Genomic DNA, 24,024 nt, shown 5'->3' on the forward strand with positions numbered 1-24,024 from the left:
TAAGGATGATAAATTCCTACCGTAATAGACCTATTGTATATTCTCCCAATGATATTTGGTTGAAATTAAGTATAACATTACTAAATTCAATGTGAGACCTACTTACTTTTCAGTTCTTTGTTAGTAAACAAATGACATGTGAGGAATGAAAATGTTGCATAACTTTGCATACATATTTATGGTAAGTAAACATATCACTGTGCAAGCAGACTCTTAGGGTTTAGGAGATGGTGCACCACTCTAAGTACATCTCCTTAATTATTCACCATATTATGATTAATGAATAATCGTACACATGTCATTTTTGAAACCGTTCATTATTTTAATCACCATTTAAAGATTGAATCTACAAAAACCAATCAAATTATAAATCGTTTGGTCGCCTATTTATATCACGAGCATCTTAATTGTTACTAACCATCAATCTATTTGTACATTATCGATTACTAACTAGTCTCATTTGATTGATTTTTTTGCATAAATACATTTTAAATTGGAATTTAAGAGATGAACTCTTCAGTTACAAAATGTGTAGAGTGAAGATTTGTTAATCACAACTAAGGTGAAGGAATTGCATACTAGGGCACACGTTTATGAGTACCAAAATACATCCACTAACAACCCATTGGTAGAAAATTTAGCAGCCCTCAATCGCCTTTTCCAATGTTGCATCGTGATGATACAAGTCTTTTCAACCTTCACTGGTATGGATTGGAAAATGCGATCGACCAGATGTGATGTTGCGTTTAGAGCAATAAGTTAGTGGCAGGATTTCTTGAAGGCTTCTGGAACCACCAACTTTAATTGCTTATATAATAGGAGCCGTGGAGGTATCAGTGGATCGATCAAGTGGACCAAAACTCCTCCGGGAAAACTCAAAATAAATGTCGACGGGGCTTGAAGAGAGGTGGATAAAGTGGAAGGTGTTGGAGTTGTAGCTGCTGGAGTTCGAAGGTTCAAACATGTCTTCTCTTCCGCTCATATTGAAGCATCGGCAGCTAGGGAAGGAATAGCTTTGCCGGTCGAAAGGGTTTTTCAAAATTTAACAATTGAAGGAGATTCACTCCAAATTGCAACAGCGTAAAGGAGCGCACCAAAAACATGTCTCCTATTGGACACGTTGTGGAGGAGGCCAAAATTTATGTTGGTTGGGATTACTGGAGCATTATTTATCCATTGTGCGCCACCAAGCTAATGAGATTGCCGATCGTCTGGCTAGCCGAGCCTGTTCGGAGTATGTTGTCAAGTCATGGGTCGGAGCCACCGGATCTCATCATTGACCTTCTTCTGGAAGAGTGCTCTAGTGATTAGCCTGTTGTGGTTCTTTGTATGTCCTTGCTGTTTTCTTTGTAAGCTTGTCCTTTTAATCAATGAAACAGCTATGGTTGCTCTAAAAAAAAAAAAAAAATTCTTCTCTAATTTCCAATTTATAGTTACATTTTTCTAATAACAGAAGTGCACATGTAACAATATGATACAGACATGTGGCATGATATCATCACCGAAATCACACACACGTTACAGGTCAGAATTTGTTTTCATATCATTTTTTATGATCCGACCTCTCATTAAATAAGTTATTAGACTACTCACACATGTAACATGTTATACATTTCTTGAAAGTTACTATATGTTAGATTTAAGAGTTTATCATGTCTAGGATAGTTGTGTGTGCCACATAATTTTAGAACGAGGATTTGTAGACTTGAAACTCAAACTTGAATATCGAAGCAGAGACCAGAAACCCCTAGTTCTAAACCAAACAATAGAGAATTCATACTTGGATTCAACTTTCAACCAAACAATAGAGACTTGTTTTAAGGGTGGTGCTACATACATCATATTGTATACTAAATGATATGACACATTCTACAACATATCAATTTTTATTGCAATCATTAATCAAATTACTTGAATTAAAGCACAAATTGGATTGGTGCAACATCATTTAATGCACAAACTTAGTGCGTAAGTTTGATGTACCTAGCATTATTCTTGTTTCTAGTCCGTGGTTCATTGTTGTCGTTCTTCTAGTTCTATTCTAGTAATCAAATAACACATAGAAACTCATATACTCTTTCACGAGGGGTAAAGAAGAACTTCAATAAGCAAACCCGATACAACGTTCTGCATGCACAAGAGGTGGCTATAGAATTATATGGAAAAACTCCAAACAAGGAAAAAGAGCTACACATGCTATACTATATAAGTACATCATATTAATAATCAAATAATTGCACAATTCTTAGCTAATTAATGAACCATCAACCACGGAGAGGACCCGTATCCAACCATGCACATAGAGAAACCCGATCAAGCAAACCGACAGTAGACAGATTAAGAGATATCACAAAACCTACATTTATATATATTTGAACGGAAAAAACAACTTAAAATAAAATACATTCCAAAGAAAAGAACAAAAGTAGTAAGACATCGTGGGAGTGTGGCCATGAAGTGAACAAAAATTATGAGATTTGCGGTGTGGACTTATGGACGATCGATCTCCATAAGAAAAAAAAAGTGACCATCTTAATAATTAAAGAAGATATAAGAAAATGACAAGAGTGCTTGTAATAATGCATGCAAGAAAATCCAAGTTGTTTGTTTTTTGTTTCACTCATTTTTCTGAATACACATGCACTACACAGCATGGTGCATAATAATATCTAATTTGAACATATTTTTAAAGAGATAAATGCTAAGGAGACTCTCTTAAAGTAAGATTCTTTATGAACTCTTCGACACCTTATGTTTTAGCACAATGTTTTATAATGTTATTATGAAAATTATACAAAAAACATGAGGCGACAAAGAGTCTAAAAAGAGTTCCCCTTTTGAGAGAATAACATTTCTCTTTTAAATAAGCTCATATGGCAGTAGACGCTTTTGTGAACTTAGGACATAAGTATAATCATCCTTGTATTTCGTTATATATATATATATATATATATATATATATTAAAGAAACTATACATAGAATAAATTGTTTCTTTTTTTCAATATACCTAGAATAAGTTTTGATATGTACAGTTTATAAATTTGACGAGAATTTTCTTTGTAATTTTTTTAAGAAGGGGCCAATTATATCAGTGTGGTCCAACCATGGAAAAAATCTCATATCCCATCAGGCTGATTTTCCATTGTAATATGTAAAAATGTTTCAAGATATTATTCTTCAAAGAGACGATCGATCGACACAGGACCACCTTTGTAGTTTGTATACAATCATAGTGAAGTAGATCATGGTAGAAGACGACTTTGCCAGTTTGGTCGTATGTAGATTTCTGGATCCCAACTCGAGAAAGGCTACTCCAACACCTACTAATAATACTAATAAACATCATCAACAACAATTTATATATGAAAAAGTAAAACTCATGAGTTACTGCAAAACCCCGTTGGCTTGTTTTCTTTTTCTCACAATTATAGTTAATTTTCTCGTTAAGTCTTCAATTAGATTAGATGAAGCAAAATTATTTGCTTGGTATTTCCCAATATCAATATAACTAGGTTTTATCATGTGAATTTATTTACCCTTATGGATCCTGACATAATAATTGATGCTAGGGTTAGCTCAAGCTCAGAGAACTTCGATCATGCAAGCTTAACCTTAACACCAAAAAGAGAGAAGAAAGATGAGGAATTTTGATTCACAAAATTACACTAGAAAGAGAGAAAAATCATGAAGAGTTATTTTTAAAGTAGTTGTTATTAGAACTCTAAAAAACTCATATTGCACTCCAAATTTTCTATACTTAAAAAGAAAAATACACATGTAAACTAAGTTTTTAGAGTTCCAATAATATATATAGCATCCCTTTTTAATATGGATAAGTTATTTTTATGTATACCATCGCATAGTATCACTGTAAAAGCATCATATAGTGTTATTAATCCATACATATTATTAGACATGTTTTATTTGGAAGTGTTTTTAGAACATAGCAAAAACCGTTTTAAGGTAATCAAAAGCATATCTAGCTAATAACGGTTACTATAAAGTGTTAAAGGTGCTTATATGTAAAAAAAGTACCGGAAAGAGCATTATAGAAGAAACATCAAAATTTTGTATGTTCTTATTAATTAGATGTACATCGAAATATTTGATAAATTTTAAAATATTTGATAAATTTTCAATGTGCATCTATTAATAAGAACGTTTATACAAAAAGTGCTTATATGGGCATATATAAACGTTTTTTTTTTAAATATTTTCAAACTAGCCCTTAAAAATACAAAACTCTAAACTATATAAACTCCTCGTTTACTCAGAGATAAATCACACCACATGCACCCAAACTCATCAAAAAAATGAGATTCGAGTTAGAGTGAACACAATTGAATAAGTGTTCTACAACTAAACACGTATGTGAGTTAAGAGCTAGGGTTGTCGGCTTAGTCTCAAACTTTTAAATGAAAAGCATCCTAAGATACGTACGTAAGGCAGTTTGGTCTAAAACCATGTGAGTTTGAATGATGGTTACCTGGAAATCAGCTTTCTCAGGTAAATTCTGATCTTTATTTTCGCTCAAGTACTCATAAGCATACCGGGGCCATGCACCTCTCATCAACTTACAAATTGCCAACATTTCTATATGGCCGACCAACAAATATATGAACTCGATCCATCTACCTACCAAATCTAAACCGCATAAATCTAACAACGGCTCTAATTTGGTCGGGCAAGATAAAATTTCGCTACCCAACTGTATGGCGCCTGATAAAATTTCATCGGGCAAAATTCGTCGCATAAAGCTCATTGCACAAAGTTTTACCCAATGAAAAAAAAGAAATTGTCGGGCAAATATTCCAACAAAACATTCGTCTAGTAAAAATGAGTTGACCAACTTTGCTCGACCAACCTAACATGTCCGATCAAATAATTTTATAAAGCAAAGTGGTATTTTATGAAAATAAATAATAAAATTTATATAGGCCGACGAAATTTTCGTTGGCTAAGCTTTATAAAAAAATATTAAATACTTGTTCGACAACTTCTTTCGTCAGCCAAACTGTTTTAATTGTTTTAAGATAATATATAATATAGTGTAAATTAATTAATTTTTCTTATATTAATCTCAAAAGATATTACAATATAAAAAAAATTATAAGTTCTGAAAATAACGGCAGAGCCAGTGCCACTCGTCCATCCTATGCTCAAATTCTTGAGGTGGATGGGTCAAAGCTTCAAAAGTTCTGTAATGCCTACACAGGACGTGCACCCACTCCTTGAATTGCTAAGTCCACAACTAGGTTATGTAGTCGGACATGCCTGACTCTTCCAGGTCGATCTCGAAGAGTTCCGAATAATAAAAAATAAAAAAATAAAAAAAAAGAGCAAGTGTTGGTTTAAAAATACATTAAATAAGTAAAATTATTAAAAATAATAAAACTGAAAAAAAACACACTTAGTCATCGTTGCCCCCTTCACCTCAAGTGATATATTTTTCCATTTGGAGGCTTTCATCGGGCACCTCATGCGAATGACGACTCCCATCTCGCCAGCAACCGCATGTTGACTTCTGGTGTCCGCACACATATTTCGGGGGTTGTAAACAATTCTCATCGGACAGGGTATTTCGGGTATTGTAAACAATTCTCATCGGACAGGGAGCGATGACGACATCTATGGAAAAAAATTGTAAACAATTTCTAAAAATTTCAATATTTTGTAGAAGTTTTTAATATTTCCTACAAATTTATGATATATAATTTTTTTTATATTTCCTAAAACGTTATAATATATAAAAAAAATTCTAATATTTCCTATAAATTTATAATCTATCAAACATTCTAATTTTTCCTAAAATTTTCTTAAATTTATAACAAATTTCTAATATGTTTAAAAAAATTAGAATTATTTCCTAATAAGACTCGGATTAAATTAGGAAGACTCAAACTAAAATAGGAATGTAGAACTCACTGTGACATAAAATTCCGTTACAAAGCGGAATTTTTTTTTCACATAAATTAAAATATATACGTACATGTACAATACATAAATTATAAGCGAATTGATGAACTAGCTTGGGCATGGAAATAAGTTTAGATGTGTAGAAAATATGAAAGAGAATGCTTTGTGGAAAATATGGAAGAGAAGAGAATGCTTTGTGGAAAATATGGAAGAGAATGCTTTTTCTCATTAATTTTTCTCTACAAGATTACAAGGATATATATACATGATACAAATGTGTAGGTAGGACAAGGTAGACGTCCTAGTGTGTAGGTAGGACAACGTAGGACGGCTGTAGAGGACAAGGTAGCCGTCCTAGTGTGTAGGTAGGACAAGGTAGGACGGCTTGACGGCTGTAGGACGGCTAGTGTGTAGGTAGGATAAGGTAGGACGGCTGTAGGACGGCTTATTCTTCCAATAATAATATTATATACAATTACACAAGGACTCCAACCATATTCCTTATTTGTCTAACACTCCCTCTCAAGTTGGAGAGTGGATGTCAAGAACTCCCAACTTGCGTAACATACCCGAAAACTTTTCTTTCCCAAGAGGTTTGGTAAACAAGTCTACCAACTGTTGTGCCGTACCCACATGCTTGGTCTCTATTGTGCCATCTACAATCTTATCTCGTATAAAGTGACAATCCATCTTAATGTGACGAGTTCGTTCATGAAAAATAGGATTGGCAGCTATATGTAACGCTGCTTGATTATCACAAAATAAAATGGAAGGACCATCCAAAGGAATGTTCAAATCTTTCAACAAAAAACGAAGCCAAACTATCTCGCAACAAGCACATGCCATGGCCCTATATTCCGCCTCTGCTGAAGAGAGCGAAACGGTTTTCTGTCGTTTCGTCCGCTAAGAAATCAAAGAACCGCCCAAGAATACATAATACCCAGTAGTCGAACGGCGAGTGATAGGGCAACCTGCCCAATCAGAATCACAACACGCAGTTAACTTGGTCTGGTTGTCAGAACGAAATAATAAACCTTGACCTGGAATAGCCTTCAAATAACGAACAATACGAAGCGCAGCATCCATATGAGATATCCTTGGCTCGTGCATAAAACGGCTTAGAACATGCACAGAATAGGTGATATCCGGCCGAGTGATAGTGAGATATATTAACCGACCTACTAATCGTCGATACTTTTCAGGATCCTTGAGAAGTTCTCCTTTATCAGATAATTTTGTGTCATCCATAGGAAAAGCAATGGGTCGTGCTCCCAAAAAACCATAGTCCTTGAGAATCTCTAATGCATACTTGCGTTCAGAAATATAAATCCCTTGTTTGGAACGAGAAACCTCAATACCCAAAAAATATTTTAAATCACCAAGGTCTTTTATCCGAAAATGATCATGGAGAAAAGACTTCAGAGAATTAATGGCACTAGCATCATTGCCTGTAATCACAATATCATCCACATAAATGAGCAAAGTTGTGAAAGAAATACCAGACTTTTTAGTGAACAATGAATAGTCAGCTTTGGATTGTTGAAAACCGGCAGAAATGATGGCACTAGTGAATTTGGCAAACCATTGGCGAGAAGCCTGCTTAAGACCATAAAGTGACTTGTGAAGGCGACACACAAGATTCTCCCATGTCGCCGAAGACCAGGAGGAGGAGACATATAGATTTCTTCATGTAAGTCACCATGTAAGAAAGCATTATTAACATCAAGCTGATGAAGAGACCAAGACTGACTAGCAGCAAGAGCAAGAAGACAACGCACCGTAATCATCTTAGCAGTAGGAGAAAAAGTGTCATGATAATCAATACCTTCAGCCTGAGTGAAGCCTTTAGCAACCAAACGAGCTTTGTAGCGATCAATAGAGCCGTCGGAATTATGCTTGAGTTTGTACACCCACTTACAACCAATGGGAATTTTGTCAGGGGGTAAGGAAGTTAAAGTCCAAGTACCATTAGCATGTAAAGCTTGAAGCTCCTCAGTCATAGCACGTTGCCAATTAGGGTCAGTGGCAGCCTCGGCAAAGGAGGAAGGTTTCACAGTCCGACTGACAGAGTTAATGTAAGAAAAATGCCTGGGAGAGTAACGGTGATAAGAGAGAAAATTACAAAGTGGATATCGCGTACCTTGTGTAGAACCGGGTTGCGAAGTCGAAGATGGGTGGGATGGCAGAATCACCTGCGAGCAAACGTAGTCTTTTAAATAGGATGGAGGTTTATGGGCACGGGAAGAGGTAGGGAGACGATTGATGAGATAAGTAGCGGTAAGACGGGTAGGGAGACGATTGATGAGATAAGTAGCGGTAAGAACACATTCCCCCCAAAACTTGATAGGAAGATGAGATTGAAAACGAAGGGCGCGAGCGGTTTCAAGAAGATGACGATGTTTTCTTTCAACAACGCCATTTTGTTGGGGGGTATAAACACAAGAAGTTTGTAAAAGCACCCCATGATCAGAGAAAAAACTACGAAGAGATAAAAATTCACCACCATTGTCAGTACGAATGCATTGGATGGTAGTACGGAATTGGGTAGTGACATAAGCAAAAAAATCCTTAATTAATTGTTAAGTGTCGGATTTATGTTTCATGAGGAAGACCCACGTAAAGCGAGAAAAATCATCCACAATGGTTAGGAAATAATGAGCACCAGAAAGAGAAGATTGACGATTTGGGCCCCAAATATCACAATGAATTAAAGCAAAAGGGAAAGTTGATGAAATTGAACTCAAAAGAAAAGGTTGACGAGTTTGTTTTGCCAACGGACAAACATCACAAATATGACTAGAATCAAAAGTACAATTAAGAGAGCTAGATGCTAAAGCTTGCAAACGAGTGGAGGAGGGGTGACCAAGAAGCCTCTGCCAGAGGGAGGAGGGGATGGTAATGATGTTGCAGAGAGGTTGACGGGTGGGGAGAGAAGAGGTAAGGGCCACAAGGTAATACAGATCGCCACGTCGCTTACCCACACCAATCATCGCCTTCGAAACCAAGTCCTGCAAAACACACCAAGAAGGAAAGAAGGTTATGGAACACGATAATCCATTTGTAAGTTTACCAACCGATAAAAGGTCCACTCGGAAATTAGGGACACATAAAACATCCTTCAAAGTAACTGATGAATTTAAAGGAAGAGTGCCGGTAAAAGTAATGGGAGCGGAAGCACCACTAGGCAAAGAAACAGGCGGAAAATGTGAAGGAGAACGATTAACCAAACATGAAGCGGAAGAAGTAATATGATCCGTAGCACCACTGTCAAGAATCCATTGACCATGACGAGAGGTGACAGGTAACAAACCTTGGGCAAAATCAGTAGTGAGAACGGCATTGGCCTGAGGAGGGGTGGTGGTGTCACGTAGAGCAGCTAGAACACGGGAGTGCTGCTCGGCAGAGAGGTCAGGCATGGCAAGCTGTAAGTCATGCAAAGTGGGCTGGGCCCCGTGCACTTGGTGGGTCGCTGGAGTAGAAGAGGAGGCGGGGGCCTGGGTGAAATTATGGGGCCGGGAAGCAGAAAACCGTGGCTGCCGGGGAGGATTGGAAGGTGCATGGCTGCGGGAAGAACTGGAAGCAGTGGCATGGCACGGTGGTCGCCACAGTTGGCCATGGAGGGGATGGCCAACGGGATAGCCATGAAGTTTATGGCAGGTGTATCGGGTATGATAATCAAAATTGCAGTAGGTGCAGTGGAGGGGAGGACGATCAGAGGAGGGACGGGACGGGCCACGAACAGCCATGGGAACGGCAAAGAAAGCTGCAGAAAAAAAAATAGGGCTAGGGTTATAAACCTGCTCTGTATACCATGTAGAAAATATGGAAGAGAATGCTTTGTGAAAAATATGGAAGAGAAGAGAATGCTTTGTGGAAAATATGAAAGAGAATGCTTTTTCTCATTAATTTTTCTCTACAAGATTACAATGATATATATACATGATACAAATGTGTAGGTAGGACAAGGTAGTCGTCCTAGTGTGTAGGTAGGACAAGGTAGGACGGCTGTAGAGGACAAGGTAGCCGTCCTAGTGTGTAGGTAGGACAAGGTAGGACGGCTTATTCTTCCAATAATAATATTATATACAATTACACAAGGACTCCAACCATATTCCTTATTTGTCTAACAAGATGAGTCTTCAATCCAAAAATAAAAGTAAATTAAAAAAAAAAAAAAACAACTCGTACACATCGTGGATGAACTGTTTTGGTGTGTTTTACCCAAATATTCGGGGTCCCAAGGTTGTTCAAACCCATCAAGAGATTATTGGAGGGAAGGAAGTACCACTTCGATATTTCATCTTTCTTCACACTTTTGTGACGTTTGTCTATTCTTGGTAATTTTTTTAACCACTCAACGTTTTTTTAGCACAAGAAAAGGGAGCAAACCATAGTAATTTTGAAACAAGCTGAGTTAATCGTTATGAGACACACATTAATCAACGATTTTATAATTTCTTCTAATATTTCTCTATACAAGTTGTCATTTTTAGTAGGGGAATGATTGTCCCCGCCATATATCTCCGCTCCTAATTATGTTTTGTCCCTAATTGGTACCTTTTTGAATAATGATAAACTCTATAAAAAATACATCCCTTAAATATTATTAGATTTAGAGCTAGTTCGTATATGTTATTTTTTGTGAGCAAATAGTTTAATTTTTAATTTATGATAATATGAAATGCTTTGTCTCAAAAAGGGCAGCTGGCCCATGACCCAATTAGGCCCAAAAGAGAAAAGATCACCGGATGCTCTGCTGTGGGTTCATACACACTGCAAATCAGCTGAAACGGTGTCGTAGGCTTTGGAGCCCACACCACATCCTCTCTGAGAACTATAAAAACGAACGCTCACATTTCGTAAAACCCTAAACCCTAAATCCCCATTTCTGGGGACTCCTCGCACCTCTCCACCACACAAACCCACTTTCATGCCCGTCAGACTTGTACCCCAACTCCGACTCCTCAGCGCCTCTCTTCCGGCGGCCCGTTTCTCGCCCATGAAATTCGCGCCTTCCAGTTCCTCCTCTCGGGCTGTACCCATTTTGTCGCGGGTCTTCCCCGTAAGGCTCAGGTACCTAGGGTTTCGCCGTTCGCTGCAGACTGAGCGGGCATTCTCCACTCGGGCGTTCCGGGGATCCAGGACAGGGTCCGGGTCCGAGGTGCCACGTGGATACGAGAGAAGGGCGGGTGGAGCTTCGAAGAGTCTGCTTGAGGACGAGGCTGAGCTCAGTGACTGGGTCAGCGAGTTAAAGAGTGACTCGCGCGGCGAATCGGAGGGCTGTAGGGGGACGGTTAGAGAGAGGGGGACCGATGGGGAGTCTTATCCGATAAAGAGGAGCAGGAGAGATAGTGACTCTGGAGATTTTGGTGACTCGAGAAGGCGAGAGGTTCGGTCCCCGAATCAGTCCTCGTTTTCGAGAAATCCGGGGATGAGTAAGAGGTTCGATAATGATTCCGAGGGTGATTGGAAAGAGAGATCATTTCCACCCAGAAACAATCGTGGGAATTCGAATTCGAATGGCGATTTTGGAGATTCGAGTAGGCGAAGATTTCCGGCCCAAAATGACTTCTCGAGAAATGCAGGGGCAAGCAAGCGGTTTGATAACCAATTTCAGATTGATGACGACCAGGAAGGCAGATTTCCCCGTAGAAACAATCGTGGGGATTCGAAATCATTTTCAAAAGGGATTTCGAGTTCAACGGTGAAAGCAGAATCATTTACCAGGAATAGAGGTGGAAGAGATTCGGGTAAAGAATTGCGTGTAATGGATGATACTGAAGAGGAGGAGGTAAAACAGTTCAGTGTTATTGGGGATTTTCTTAGTGAGGGAGAGAGTGATACTGCTGCTTCTGATGATGATGGTTTTGGAGTATTAAGAGAAAAAAATGCAGCTTCTTTGTTTCGTGGTTCGGATGATGAGGCAAGCAAAAGGGTTCTGCCGAAAAGTTCAGCTGGAAGCTCCGACTCTTATTTGAGTGAATCACGGTATGTTTAACATCAACATTTTTCATAATGGATTGTTGACAAGTTTCTTGTTTAACTTATTTTGAATGTTTGCAGGTTTGATCAATGTTCCGTCTCTCCGCTGTCCTTGAAAGGAATCAAGGATGCAGGATATGAAAAGATGACTGTAGTACAAGAAGCTACTCTTCCAGTAATACTGAAAGGTTTATTTCTTTACGAATCATGCACTGACTTTAGGATACGGGGTGCCATCTTGTTGTAACCAATTCCTCATCACGAGGACACTGAAAGAAACAGAAACTTTGTTTAATCAGGATTGCCATAATATAAATAAGATCAAGTAACTACTATGTCCTCTTAAGGATGTCTGTTTTTGTTTTTCCTTCTAAAATTTGATCGATCTCCATTCGTGTCCATGAAATGGAAGTGCTTATTCTACTTAGTTTTGTTTTGTAGGCAAGGATGTCCTGGCCAAGGCTAAAACGGGCACTGGAAAAACTGTGGCGTTCTTGGTAAGATATTTCATTTGTTTCTCTATGCGTAATGTTCTCGTATTAAAAAAAGATGCAACATTTATGATAAATTCCATGCTGCTTTTGGTTTAATTGAGGCATTCCATCTGTATTCTCCATTTATGCAGTTACAGGAGATTTTTCATCTTACTTGACGTTGAGTTTCTTTGTTTCAGCTTCCATCAATTGAAGCTGTTGTAAATTCACCTCCTATCACCCATGATAATAAGCGACCCCCAATTTTTGTACTTGTTATATGCCCAACCCGGGAGTTGGCCAGTCAAGCTGCTACAGAAGCCAATAAGTTGTTGAAATATCATCCTTCTATTGGTGTCCAAGTTGTGATAGGTGGTACACGACTTGCTCTAGAACAAAAACGCATCCATGCCAACCCTTGCCAGGTAAGGTTTTCATCATTGCTGGAGAGCTTTGTCATTTACTGCATCGTCCTGTTTCATTAGCTTCACCAGCTAAATATAAACTGAGCTAATGATTTATCATGCATTGACATAGCACTAGAATTTCATGAGCTAGTCTAATGGGTGAACGGCTGAATCAAGCTAGTTGATAGGCTTTTATAAAGTTGACTTAAGGTTTAATGGGGAGTGAAGGTTCACATGTAGACCATTAGATTCCATCTACTTGAAACTGGCTCTTACTTTGTGTATGCTTTAGTACCGGTGCCAACTAAGGACAAAGAAGAAAATGCCTATCAACATAATTTGAGACATGTTTAAGAGGCCTGTTTATATGCGATGTAACACACTAAAAACATCCAGATTCTTGTCGCTACACCTGGAAGGCTCAAAGATCACATTGAGAATACCGCAGGTTTTGCAACTAAGCTGATGGGTGTCAAAGTCCTTATACTTGATGAAGCTGATCATTTACTGGATATGGGATTCCGTAAAGATATTGAAAGGATTATATCAGCTGTTCCCAAACAACGGCAGACACTTTTGTTTTCCGCCACTGTTCCTGAAGAGGTTTCTTTCACTACTTATTTTTGTGGTAATGTGTTTTTTTTTTTTTTTTGGAAAATGTGAAAAACCACACATTTAAATATTGTACATGAACAGCGGTTTCTTCCTGATTGTAGGTCCGTCAAATCTGTCATATTGCTTTGAAAAGAGATCACGAATATATCAATACGGTTGAAGAAGGCAGTGAAGAGACACATGCACAGGTTGGTTCTTTTATGACGTGTGTGTGTAGACGTATTGATATGACATATAATTTTGACAATTTGATGATTAATATCTATGTTTGAATTTTGTATGTATGATTTCAGGTTGCACAGGCGCATTTGGTCGCTCCATTGGACAGCCATTTTTCCATAGTATATAGTCTTCTTAAAAAGCATATTGCAGATGACGTTGACTATAAGGTAGGCATTGTATTACCCCAAAACCTTGGCTTGTTCAATTCATGCACCATGCTTTCAGGTGTTTTGTTAATATCTATTTAATACCATAGATATATTTCTTAGGAAGCATGGTTTATGTTGCCCACAATTATTGCGATTTTATATAACATATGTGAGCTGCATCACCTTTATTGCTATCTTATGTAGCACGTGATTCTTGTATTATGCACAGGTCCTTGTATTCTGCACTACCGCCATGGTCACACGACTGGTTGCGGACCTTCTTGGCGAGCTGAACTTGAATGTCAGAGAGATCCATTCTAGAAAGCCACAGAGTTATAGAACCAGGGTTTCTGATGAATTCCGGAAATCAAAGGGTCTTATCCTTGTGACTTCTGATGTATCTGCACGCGGCGTTGATTATCCAGATGTTTCCCTAGTCATACAGGCAATATGCAGGACTTAACTAGAAGTTCCTTTGCCATATATTCAGCATGCAATATTTAAATTGTGGCTTTCAGTTTCCCGAGTTCCATGGCTTTCAAAATCTTTTACCAAAGTTGCTTTACCTTGTTTAAGCATCATAAACAGCTTCAGTACATTCTTTCGCAACTTCAGCTGCTGTAGATTTGAACCTATAGTCCTCTTATTGTTGACACTCTCCCCTTTGTTGCAAACATAGGTGGGCGTGCCAGCTGATAGACAACAGTATATACATCGACTTGGAAGAACTGGTCGTAAAGGCAAAGTGGGGCAAGGAATATTGTTACTGGCTCCTTGGGAGGACTTCTTCGTGTCCAGTATTAAGGATTTGCCAATAACCAAGGCTTCTGTACCTTCAGTTGATCCAGATACTACGAAGAAGGTGGGTTTCCTCTCCCCCTTTATCTCCGTCACTTGTTTCTTCCCGGTTTTCCTTGAAGCATTTTGTTGGGTAATCCCTTGAAGCATATGCATATAGTTTGATGTTTTAATATTGGAAGTGTGTCTAACAGGTGGAACGAGCACTGTCCAAGGTGGAGATGAAGAACAAAGAAGCAGCATACCAAGCGTGGCTTGGGTATTACAATTCGAACAAGAAAGTGGGGCGCGATAAGCATAGGCTCGTGGAGCTTGCTAACGAATTTAGCCGAAGCATGGGGCTGGACAACCCTCCCGCCATTCCCAAGCTTGTTCTCGGGAAGATGGGGCTTAAGAATGTCCCTGGATTGCGTTCCAAGTAGCTCATGTAGCAGCTTAGTTGATTTGATTGTTTCGATTACTAGTTAACATCGGAAAAAACTAACCTCAAATCGAAGAGATTTCTGATATTTTACGTGTTGATTTAATACAAGTTATTCTGACACTGGCAACACTATTAAACACAAATTATTGTGGATGGGTTTAATATTCATGAAAAGCCGGGTTTGAAATGATCCATGTTACAGGAACCAAAACAACCTACTGAAAAAATGGGATTAAGGGCCTAAACAAATCCTAATCCATAGACATTTCATCTATATACACATTCCCTCGTTGTAAACACAATTATATCGTCGATTTCACCTGTCTGTTTTTGTCACAACCTTTCGTTAATTGGTCATTAATAATTTAATTATAAGTCGAGTGAGAAATAAAACATATGAATGAGCAGTAACCTAGAATTAAATGTCTCATTTTGGAAGCGCTATATTGAGGTTCAAAATTCAGAGCCCAATAAGCTTTGGACCGAAGCCCTACCCATTTCACGGTTTAGGGTTTGGGTCTATAACTTGCAATGCTTCGATGTCTAAGCATGGAGAATGTTTTCTAGGTTCTCGGAACACCAGCTCGTGTTGCCCGCCTGATTGTGTTCTGAGAAGCTGAACAAATTTCTCAAGCATGACATAAATCATCTACTTTGAACATGAAATGAATCTAAATGCACATCTGCTGTACCAGAAAAATGAAAAGGAACGAAAGAACTGTCAGCGAAACCGAAAATGTTTCAATTTCATCTATGGTGGTGTTATTGCTACACTGTAGAAAATCTTAGAGAGTACATCAAAGAGAAATGGTACACATATTCTTATCCAAAAACCCTAATACATTGTGTGCATGAGATTCCTGGTAGAACAGTTTCCTAACAGTAAAATCCTAAACTCTGAACCTAAACCCAAGTTTTCTACTTCAGTAGAGTTACAACGTGCCTAACCCTAAAACGGACATTAAAGCCGCAGAATCCCGCGGCCTCACCATCACATCACCATCATGTTACCACCGATCTTGTTCTTGACGAAAACAGAGTACGTAAATTACTATCTAGTGTACATAAGAACTCAAAGCAGGCATGATGTGATCAAGAAGATACCAAGAATCATGGAATGAAATAGTCTAATTCCTTCCCCTCCTAAGAATGGGGCAAGAGCAGGGAACGCTTGGTGCTGGGAGGGACTATCATTGTAGTTTCCACCGTCATCATTCCCCTCACTGTTCGGTTAATGCTAAAGGCGGAAACTCCTCATCTTTCATCTCATAATTCCCCCTGGGCCACTAATCTGGTAAAATGATCAAACTCCCCTGTAAAGATAATGGAAAGCATCACAATACAATCCCAGTGAAGTGATAGGTCGAGAATAACAAAATGAAAAGGAAATCGCTCCGAATAAAATCTTCAGAAAAGTTGGCCACGAGACACTGCCATGGTACCCTGAACAACCTCCTTCCCCAAACAGAAAAAGGGATAATCTTGAACCAACTACCTTTGGAGGTGGGGTGAAGAAGGCTGATCAGGTGAAGATCGTTGAGTAGAGCCACCATGAAACCTTTGCTCCTCAAATACCCCACTCATCCGGCTCCCTTCATTTAGCTGTGCTTCATTCAAACCGGAGAATCCCACTGGTCCAAGAGAACCAAACTCAAGTTGTTCTGCAGGTTGCCCGTAGCCAGCATTATGATCATAAGGATAAAGCATGACAACAGGTGGCATGGAAGGTCCATTTGAAGATCCCCCACCGGGGTTCATGGTTGGTACCGGATACATGCCATGTGCAACACTGGTCGAACCACTCTGTGTAGTGTTTGTGCGGATAGGACCATTTTGAGATTGATATGATGGGAATGAGTCCTGCCTATGTGAACTCCATGACCTTTCAGCTCGGCTCTCACTGGCTGCCAAACGGTCTACTCTGGAATTTGGCTTTTCAGCTTGACTGCGACTGTGGTTGCGCCCAGAAGCTCGTGACTTTGAATTGGCATTCCAGTTCCCTTCTCTGTCACCATGGTGGTCATTTCTATCATAATTGTAATTCCCCCTTCTTGTATTTGAAGGCCGGTCCCGTACAGCAACCTTCTAAAGTAATTAAAGGAGGTAAGAGAAATAATCTGACGGCAGGTTCTCAGTTATAATAAATCTAGGGAAAACAGATTCTATATCATGTTTAACCAAAGACTTAACTTTCTAGAAACCACATGGCCCAACAAACAAGATTGGTAGATGCAACATGCTTAACTAAAAAGAAATCTAAAATAATCATTAATAAAGGAACAAGTTTATATTATCTTACGGGATTTGGCAGGTATGTACCAGTCCCAGCACGATATCTTGGAATCTCCTCCGCAAAGCGTTGGTAAACACCGGCAGGCCTGTTAGGAACAGACTGAAGAGGAGCAACAGGAACCATTCTAGGTCCATAACCCATAAGCTGAGTGTAGAGATTCATGTTGGCTGAAAGAGGTCTCCCAGGACCATCCCAAGGAAATCTTCCTTGTAAGTAACCAGGGGGCACCATAACTGGTGAAGGATAAACCACAGGTGAAGGGTGCTGAGAAGTTTGGTAAAACCGTCCGCATTTCAAATTCTGCCAATGTCTAGGGAAGTCACTGTGAAGAATGTCAGACTTATGCTCTGATGGCTCAATAGGAGCAGCCCTTCCCATAGAGCTAGAAGTACTTAACACCTCAGGCTGATCAGCTCCCTCAGACGAATCAAAATTTTGACCAGAATCACTATTATCTGGTCCCTCTTCTCTGCTAAATTGGCTTGTTGATACATCTGAAGTTCCTGTTTCTGACGAGAAATAATTAAAAGGAAGCATTGTAACAAATGGAACTGGAGGCCCCGTAGGATAAAATGTAAACATTCCAGAATCATTTGTAGCTCTCTGTCGTGAGCCAGGACCTAAGAGCAATGGAGCAAAAGGTACCATTGAATCTGATCCACTCGTCTGAGTTTGTTCAAAACCGGCCATTTGATGCCCTGGAAAATGGAAGGGCGCAACAGGTTGAGGTCCTGTGCTTCTTTCTACCATTTCGGCACCTAAAGCTGTAGGTGAGGAATTCCAATCTCTGTTGTCATCATCTGCCTGAGTAGATGAATGTTCGGACACACTCTTACCTCTCCCATATGCAGCAGATGGCACTGCTGAAAGAGCATTTCGCCTACCATGTTTTTCCCTTGTTGACTTTGAGACCTTGGATGACCCTTCCCAAGAACTTTCAGAGGAGGTTTTACTTCTCACTGAACTTGCATGCGTGGCAGACCTAGAACTCACACTTCGATCTTCAAAGTAAACCTCATTACCTCTTTTATCTTGGTACTGAAAATTATCCACATGCTCTTCCCCTCTTGTTGACTCTTGATTTTCTTTGGTAGACTTCGGTTGAGCTCGCACAGAATTTCCTGAGGTGCCTACGCGAGATGATGGATGAAAGTTATAACCAGCTGAGGTTGACTGTTGCTTATCATCTTCCTGAAGCATTTCATAACTTCCATTATCAAGATCAAACCCACCAGTAGATCCCCTCTCTTGCTGATGCCAGAAATCATGCTCCGTTTCCTCTGAGTTCATTTCCACAGATCCAAAATTTTCATTACCAGGTTCCACTGAATCTTCGGGATTTGAGGTCAACCCCATGCCAGGGAAATAAGGGGCCAGTGACGGCGGAACAACACCTTGGGGAAATTGCATATTTGTGCCCCAAGGAGTCTCCATCAAGGGGAAATTCGTAGGAACCATTCCACCCATATTTCTCTGAGCATATCCCATAGAAGCAAGAATGGAATGTGGGACTGGAAGCGGTAGGTGACCAGAAGCCAAATTGAGTGGAAGATGAACCTGCCCATTAAAACCATGAGCTGCAGAAGATGCCATCATGTTAACAAGATCTTGCTCCTCCTGGTGCATCCCTTGTGTCCCCGAAACAGAAGCATAATCGTCAGCAACGACACTCATGCCTGACTCATCAAGGTAGTTATTTGAATCAACAGCAGCATCAAGGCTTTGGCGGGATGAGATGGATCTAGTAGATGAAGGATCATCAGTTGATCTATTTCTGTGGCTTGTCATACTATCAGAATCCAAGTTTTTCCTCCTGCTATTATCTAACCTTGCTGAAGTTTGGCCTTTCCCACTCTCTGGGGCTTTGCGCCTACTTTGAGTGGAAACTTCACCATATGTATCAGTAAGCTCAGGACTAGAGTGTGTCCTTGCAAATAGAAACCTCCCTCGTAAGTCATTCACCAAGTTATCAGGTTTAGCACTTCTCTGACCTTTATCAATGTGTGCACCCAAGTCGGAATTCGTTTCCTTTCTAATCATATCAGAGGATCTAGTGAGGTTTATGTTCCCATGAATCCTTTGAGTTTGAGGATGAGTTACTGTAGACACGCTACTGTTACTGGATGTGCTTTCTGAAGGATAACTAGCATGCTGGGAAGGAACATTAATGGAGCCATGCATTCTCTCACCTTGAGTATCCTGACCAGAGGAACTTTCCTTTTTTCGGTTGCTTGAAATATTCCTAAGATTCCCAGATCCATGTAATTGGTCTGGATTTGAAGGTCTCAAGTGCCTCAAATCATTTCGCGGTGCATCAGGTCGATGACCACTCCCATGTCTGTCCCAAGTGTTTAGAAAAAACTGATTTACTTCGGAAAATAGATCCTCTTTGGCACAATCCAGCAATCTGGCCAGCCTTTTAGCCCCAAACGCAAATGCACTGCGTATCCTAAAGAAATTACCTGGAAATATACGTAGACATATATGATTCCAGCAACCAACAATTTGAACGGATAGACAATCAAGCCACAAAGTTACACCTTACAGGCAGGAAAGACAAATGAAGTACATATGTATAGTTGTGTGCAAACAAAAAAAAGGATTCTTTCGGTCTCCCATGCAATAACCCCACTCTCTTAAATATAAGACATGTTTCTTCTATTTGAATGAGGCTATTTCCAAGTAAAAATTGCATATTGTTGTCTTCCACATATTATCATCCAAGTTCCACACAGCTGTTTTCAGCTATATGTTTTCATTTGCCAAAGGTTGCACTGGAGTTGAATGATTTACACCTCCAAATCTTTTGCAAATGTAAATGGACAGTTATCATTTATCAGATATAAAAGAGGCATAAACACAAAAGCGACAAGGCACATTGTACATTTTCAGTGACAAAAAGTGGAACCTATTGGGAGGTTAGCGGCACATACAAAAAGCCAACAGAAAAATCATGGTTTCATCATCTTCTGTTCTACTTCCAGTAAAGAGGAATCTAAATCAGGTTCTTAATTATTTGAAGTCCAACGTTTTTCAATTTGTAATACACATAGTTATCTCCCAAATAGGAAACACCTTGAAAATAAACTATTTGACACACTTGTAATGAGCGTGACCAATGAGTAAACAATTTATTTCTCATACCACAGCCCAATAAGATGTTGGCTAATTACAAAATAATAACTTTAGAAACATAAGTAAATCCATTAGAAAGAGCTATCCAAAAACATATATTTTGGAACAACATACCTTTACTAACACTACGTCCCAGGTTGTTGTTGATTCGCAAAGGGTCAATAACGTTAAAATGTTTGGAAACAAAAGGTTGGCCCTGATTTTCTTGACCATCAGGGAAGACGGCATACACTGAGCTACAGGCATCAAGAAACAATTTGCTCAGTAGTAACTCTCCACCATCTTTTCGAGGAGGTTCCGCTGCGACATGAACAATCACAAATTAACCCAGAAACGAAAAAAATGAGAAAATTGGGTTGAAGGTCAAAAGTTTACTACGAATTTTAAGCAAAAAATCAGTACCAGATACATCTGGAAGTGAACCAATGGGTACAGGACCCCATAGGCTAACACAAAAATTATCCCAGTCAAATTTACTGAAAAACTCCAGAAAACGATACAGGACCTGCACAAGCAAGGAAAACCATTCAGTGGATCCACAAAGAATAATGCCAACATAATAAACCAAGGTAACAAGATTACCTCAAGTGGTCCAGAAAAAGAGTTGTTGAAAACATGAAATATGTATAAAACCAAAGTTTCCAATGCGTAAGTTGAGATAAGTCCATGATGAGCGCCCAGTATTCGGCTCTCATAATAACACCAGGCCTTTATCAGTATGATACTGCGCTTGAACAAATGATTCTGATTTATCAAATGATCAACCTGCAGAAGTAGAGAATACAATTAGTCAAAGCATACAAATGCTATTGACTGAAAAGTATACACATGTTAACAAGGTTATCAAATGAACCATTTACCTCCTCAAGGAAACAAAGGGTGCACAAGCCCCCGAGCTGATCGAATGATATGTCTACAACAATGTTTTCCACAAGGCACTTGATTATCTTAACCTGTAGTACAAAAATAAGTACTAAGGTTAAATCTAGTATCAAAAAAGCAAATACAAGATATAAAAGGAGTCAAACATAATAACAATAAAGAAAAAAAATTAACGAACATTGCAAAGATAATTAAAAAGGTAAAAGTATTAGTGATGCTAGGAGGAACTTACTTCTGCCTGAATGTACTGAACCTCTTTCACGCGGAATTCAGCGTTCTCGTTCTTCTCCTCATTCTGAAGCATATCACGAACTTGATGGGCCCATGTGTCCTTCATATTTGGACTCTTACTGAAGGCTGTCAGGTCAATATCTCCATCAGGCAAATAAGTCTTGAGGGGTACAGACCCAAAAGTGAACACCTGCGCATATTTATAAACAAAAATAAATGCATCAATCATATGAAACAGAAATACTTATGCACCAGTAGAACAAGTTAACAAAAACTTTTCATAAACATAACCACGACCATTGGCCCAACTTTGTCACAACGAATGACATGCTGAAAAAAATCACTGGCATTATATATCATTTCCAAAGTCTCCAAAGTTTACACGGTGTGAGCTTCTACACACCACTCTGGCCATACATAATTCATCTACCTCTTGGTTCTCATAAGCTCAAGCTAAAAACTTGTGCTTTCTCCCTTCTCCTTTTAGAACCTTAAACTTCCAAAAAAATCCTCATCCCAAAGAATTTATTGGTCTTCGCACATTATGTCTTTCGAAACTCAAAATTATCTGAGATATACAATATACAAACAATACTAACTTAAAGTACTTAACTTACGCATACTCTTCAAACACAATATCATGACTATTTCTACCCTATAGAACTAAATGAGAATACTGCAGCAAAATTGTTACAGCACAAATTGAAACTAAAATTTAGTTACAGTTTTTGAAACAAACAAATATTATGTATACACGCAAGTCCCACCTGGCAGGGGAAGCACTTCATGATGAGCCGCTGCACATAATCGGCAACAGCATTTCGGCGCTCTTCGGATGGTGAATTGGGCTGAATGCAGGCAATAAGCTCTGCAGTTCTCTCCTCCGCCTTCAACCATCGCTCTGAGTCGAGCACTCGCATCACCGAGGCAGCTTCATCGGGCAATAGGCCATTCGGCAACAGCCCACTTGGTGGCTCTGCCCACCCCTCAAGTTCGCCCATGCAAGCCTAAGCTTTCCCTTCACTTCCACACCAAACAATAACCCTTCCTTGTACCCAAAAATCCCAAAACCACCAGAGAAAAAAGAGAGCTAACTTCTTTCCCAATCCCAAAAATCAATGGCAACAACTAAATTACAAAAACACAAAAAATGAAAATCTTTGCTCAAAGGTAAACCCTTTCTCCAAAAAATACAAACGAATACAACCCAGATAGGAATTTTTTATGTGCTGCAGAAACACTAAACAATTTGGTATTCAGGGAAGGAAGATCATAAATTAGAATCCTACCCAGTATAAAAACAAAAACCAAAACATAAAATATCAAATCCCAATCTGATGAACAAGGATGAAACCCTAGAAAAACTACGGGAGAATTGGGGGATTGGTATGAAAAAGATGGGATTTTGGTGACCTAGAGGAACTGAGGAAACCAACTATTGGCAGTGTCGGCCAATCAGAAAATGGGGGAGAAGTAGAAGCTCGGCGAAGCAGGAAAAGAAAAGCAACCCCAGAAAAAATGTGGGTAGAAAGGCAGGGATTAGATTGAATAGGGCTTTCAGGGTTTGATCAAAATTAGGTCTTTTTAATTTTTTCGGTTTTCAAAGACGGAGAAAATTTGGATTGGAGGTTGAGGTGCATTTGTGAGGGGTTTTTCAAATGAAATTTTATTGGAGAAGGAAGGGAGAGAGAAATTGAGGAGGAGAGAGACAGCATATAAAAAAAAATCAGAAAAAAAAAAGTTTTTATTATAAGTGAAATTAAAATAAAATAAAATAAGATTTGATAGGTTATATTTCAGGAGTTTTAACGAAAAGTTATCGATATTATTTATTTTAACGAAAAATTACATTTTTATATTAAAAAGTCAATCTTGTTACTATTTATTTTATCTTTTATTTTGTTCTTATCATTAAAACTCAAAATTTTCAAATCATTTTCATTAATTTTCCTTATAATGATTTAGAATTAGTGTGCTTCAATCCAGATGTGGTTTTAATTGGACTATGGCCTCCAAAGTGAGGGTGTTTTGCTATATACATCCAAAAAGCTCATCACCACTAACTCCATCTTTCATCTCAAAACAATAATAATTTTCTAATACTACCCTTTCTCTAGTAAAGATAAAAAATTAAAAAAAATAAAAATCCCGGCTTTGCAGATGCCAACCTACCTTCGTTTCAAATAAAGAGATAAAAAAACAACTCAACATGCATATCAAATATGGCTTAGTGTTTATTTCACATGAAGGCTAGCGTAGCCTCCATTTTTCCATGGGGGTCGGCGATATATCTTAACCAAACCCAGTCAGCCTCTGCCAAAAGACGGAAGCTATACCGATGGGGTTACTAAATTACTAGAGGTGATGATTGGCCTCCATAGACCATAAGTTTTAAATAAATTTTTGGATTACATAATAAAGATGAAAGCTATACCGATTGCGTTACTGAATTAGTATTGGTTTGGTACTGACATGCTTTTATAAAAATTGGATATA

At 38.8% G+C, this 24,024-nt stretch overlaps 2 protein-coding genes across 4 annotated transcripts; one reads left to right on the forward strand and one right to left on the reverse strand.

The window, feature by feature from the left end:
* The first annotated feature begins 10,732 nt into the window (after positions 1–10,732).
* On the forward strand, positions 10,733–15,129 carry LOC137719992 (DEAD-box ATP-dependent RNA helicase 31-like). Its single transcript, XM_068458980.1, has 10 exons — positions 10,733–11,905; positions 11,981–12,087; positions 12,341–12,396; positions 12,573–12,797; positions 13,176–13,382; positions 13,496–13,582; positions 13,688–13,783; positions 13,995–14,210; positions 14,445–14,627; positions 14,758–15,129. Exons 1-10 carry the CDS (start codon positions 10,848–10,850, stop codon positions 14,983–14,985), a joined length of 2,463 nt encoding a protein of 820 aa, XP_068315081.1. The 5' UTR covers positions 10,733–10,847; the 3' UTR covers positions 14,986–15,129.
* A 595-nt stretch (positions 15,130–15,724) lies between these two features.
* On the reverse strand, positions 15,725–23,234 carry LOC137720396 (uncharacterized). 3 transcript variants are annotated; one of them, XM_068459464.1, is made up of 9 exons: positions 22,296–23,234; positions 21,530–21,718; positions 21,276–21,368; positions 20,998–21,180; positions 20,818–20,920; positions 20,530–20,715; positions 17,287–19,742; positions 16,483–17,069; positions 15,725–16,300 (listed from the first exon to the last, which is right to left on the reverse strand). In XM_068459464.1, the coding sequence occupies exons 1-9, from the start codon at positions 22,527–22,529 to the stop codon at positions 16,291–16,293; spliced, it is 4,041 nt and encodes a 1,346-aa protein (XP_068315565.1). In that variant the 5' UTR covers positions 22,530–23,234; the 3' UTR covers positions 15,725–16,290. The 3 variants fall into 3 exon arrangements, with proteins under 3 accessions (XP_068315565.1, XP_068315564.1, XP_068315566.1); XM_068459463.1 differs by having other exon boundaries at positions 16,483–17,072; XM_068459465.1 differs by lacking the exon at positions 15,725–16,300 and having other exon boundaries at positions 16,882–17,069; positions 17,307–19,742.
* Positions 23,235–24,024: the final 790 nt, after the last annotated feature.

Source organism: Pyrus communis, chromosome 16, assembly GCF_963583255.1.
Source record: "Pyrus communis chromosome 16, drPyrComm1.1, whole genome shotgun sequence".
Lineage (NCBI taxonomy): Eukaryota > Viridiplantae > Streptophyta > Magnoliopsida > Rosales > Rosaceae > Pyrus > Pyrus communis.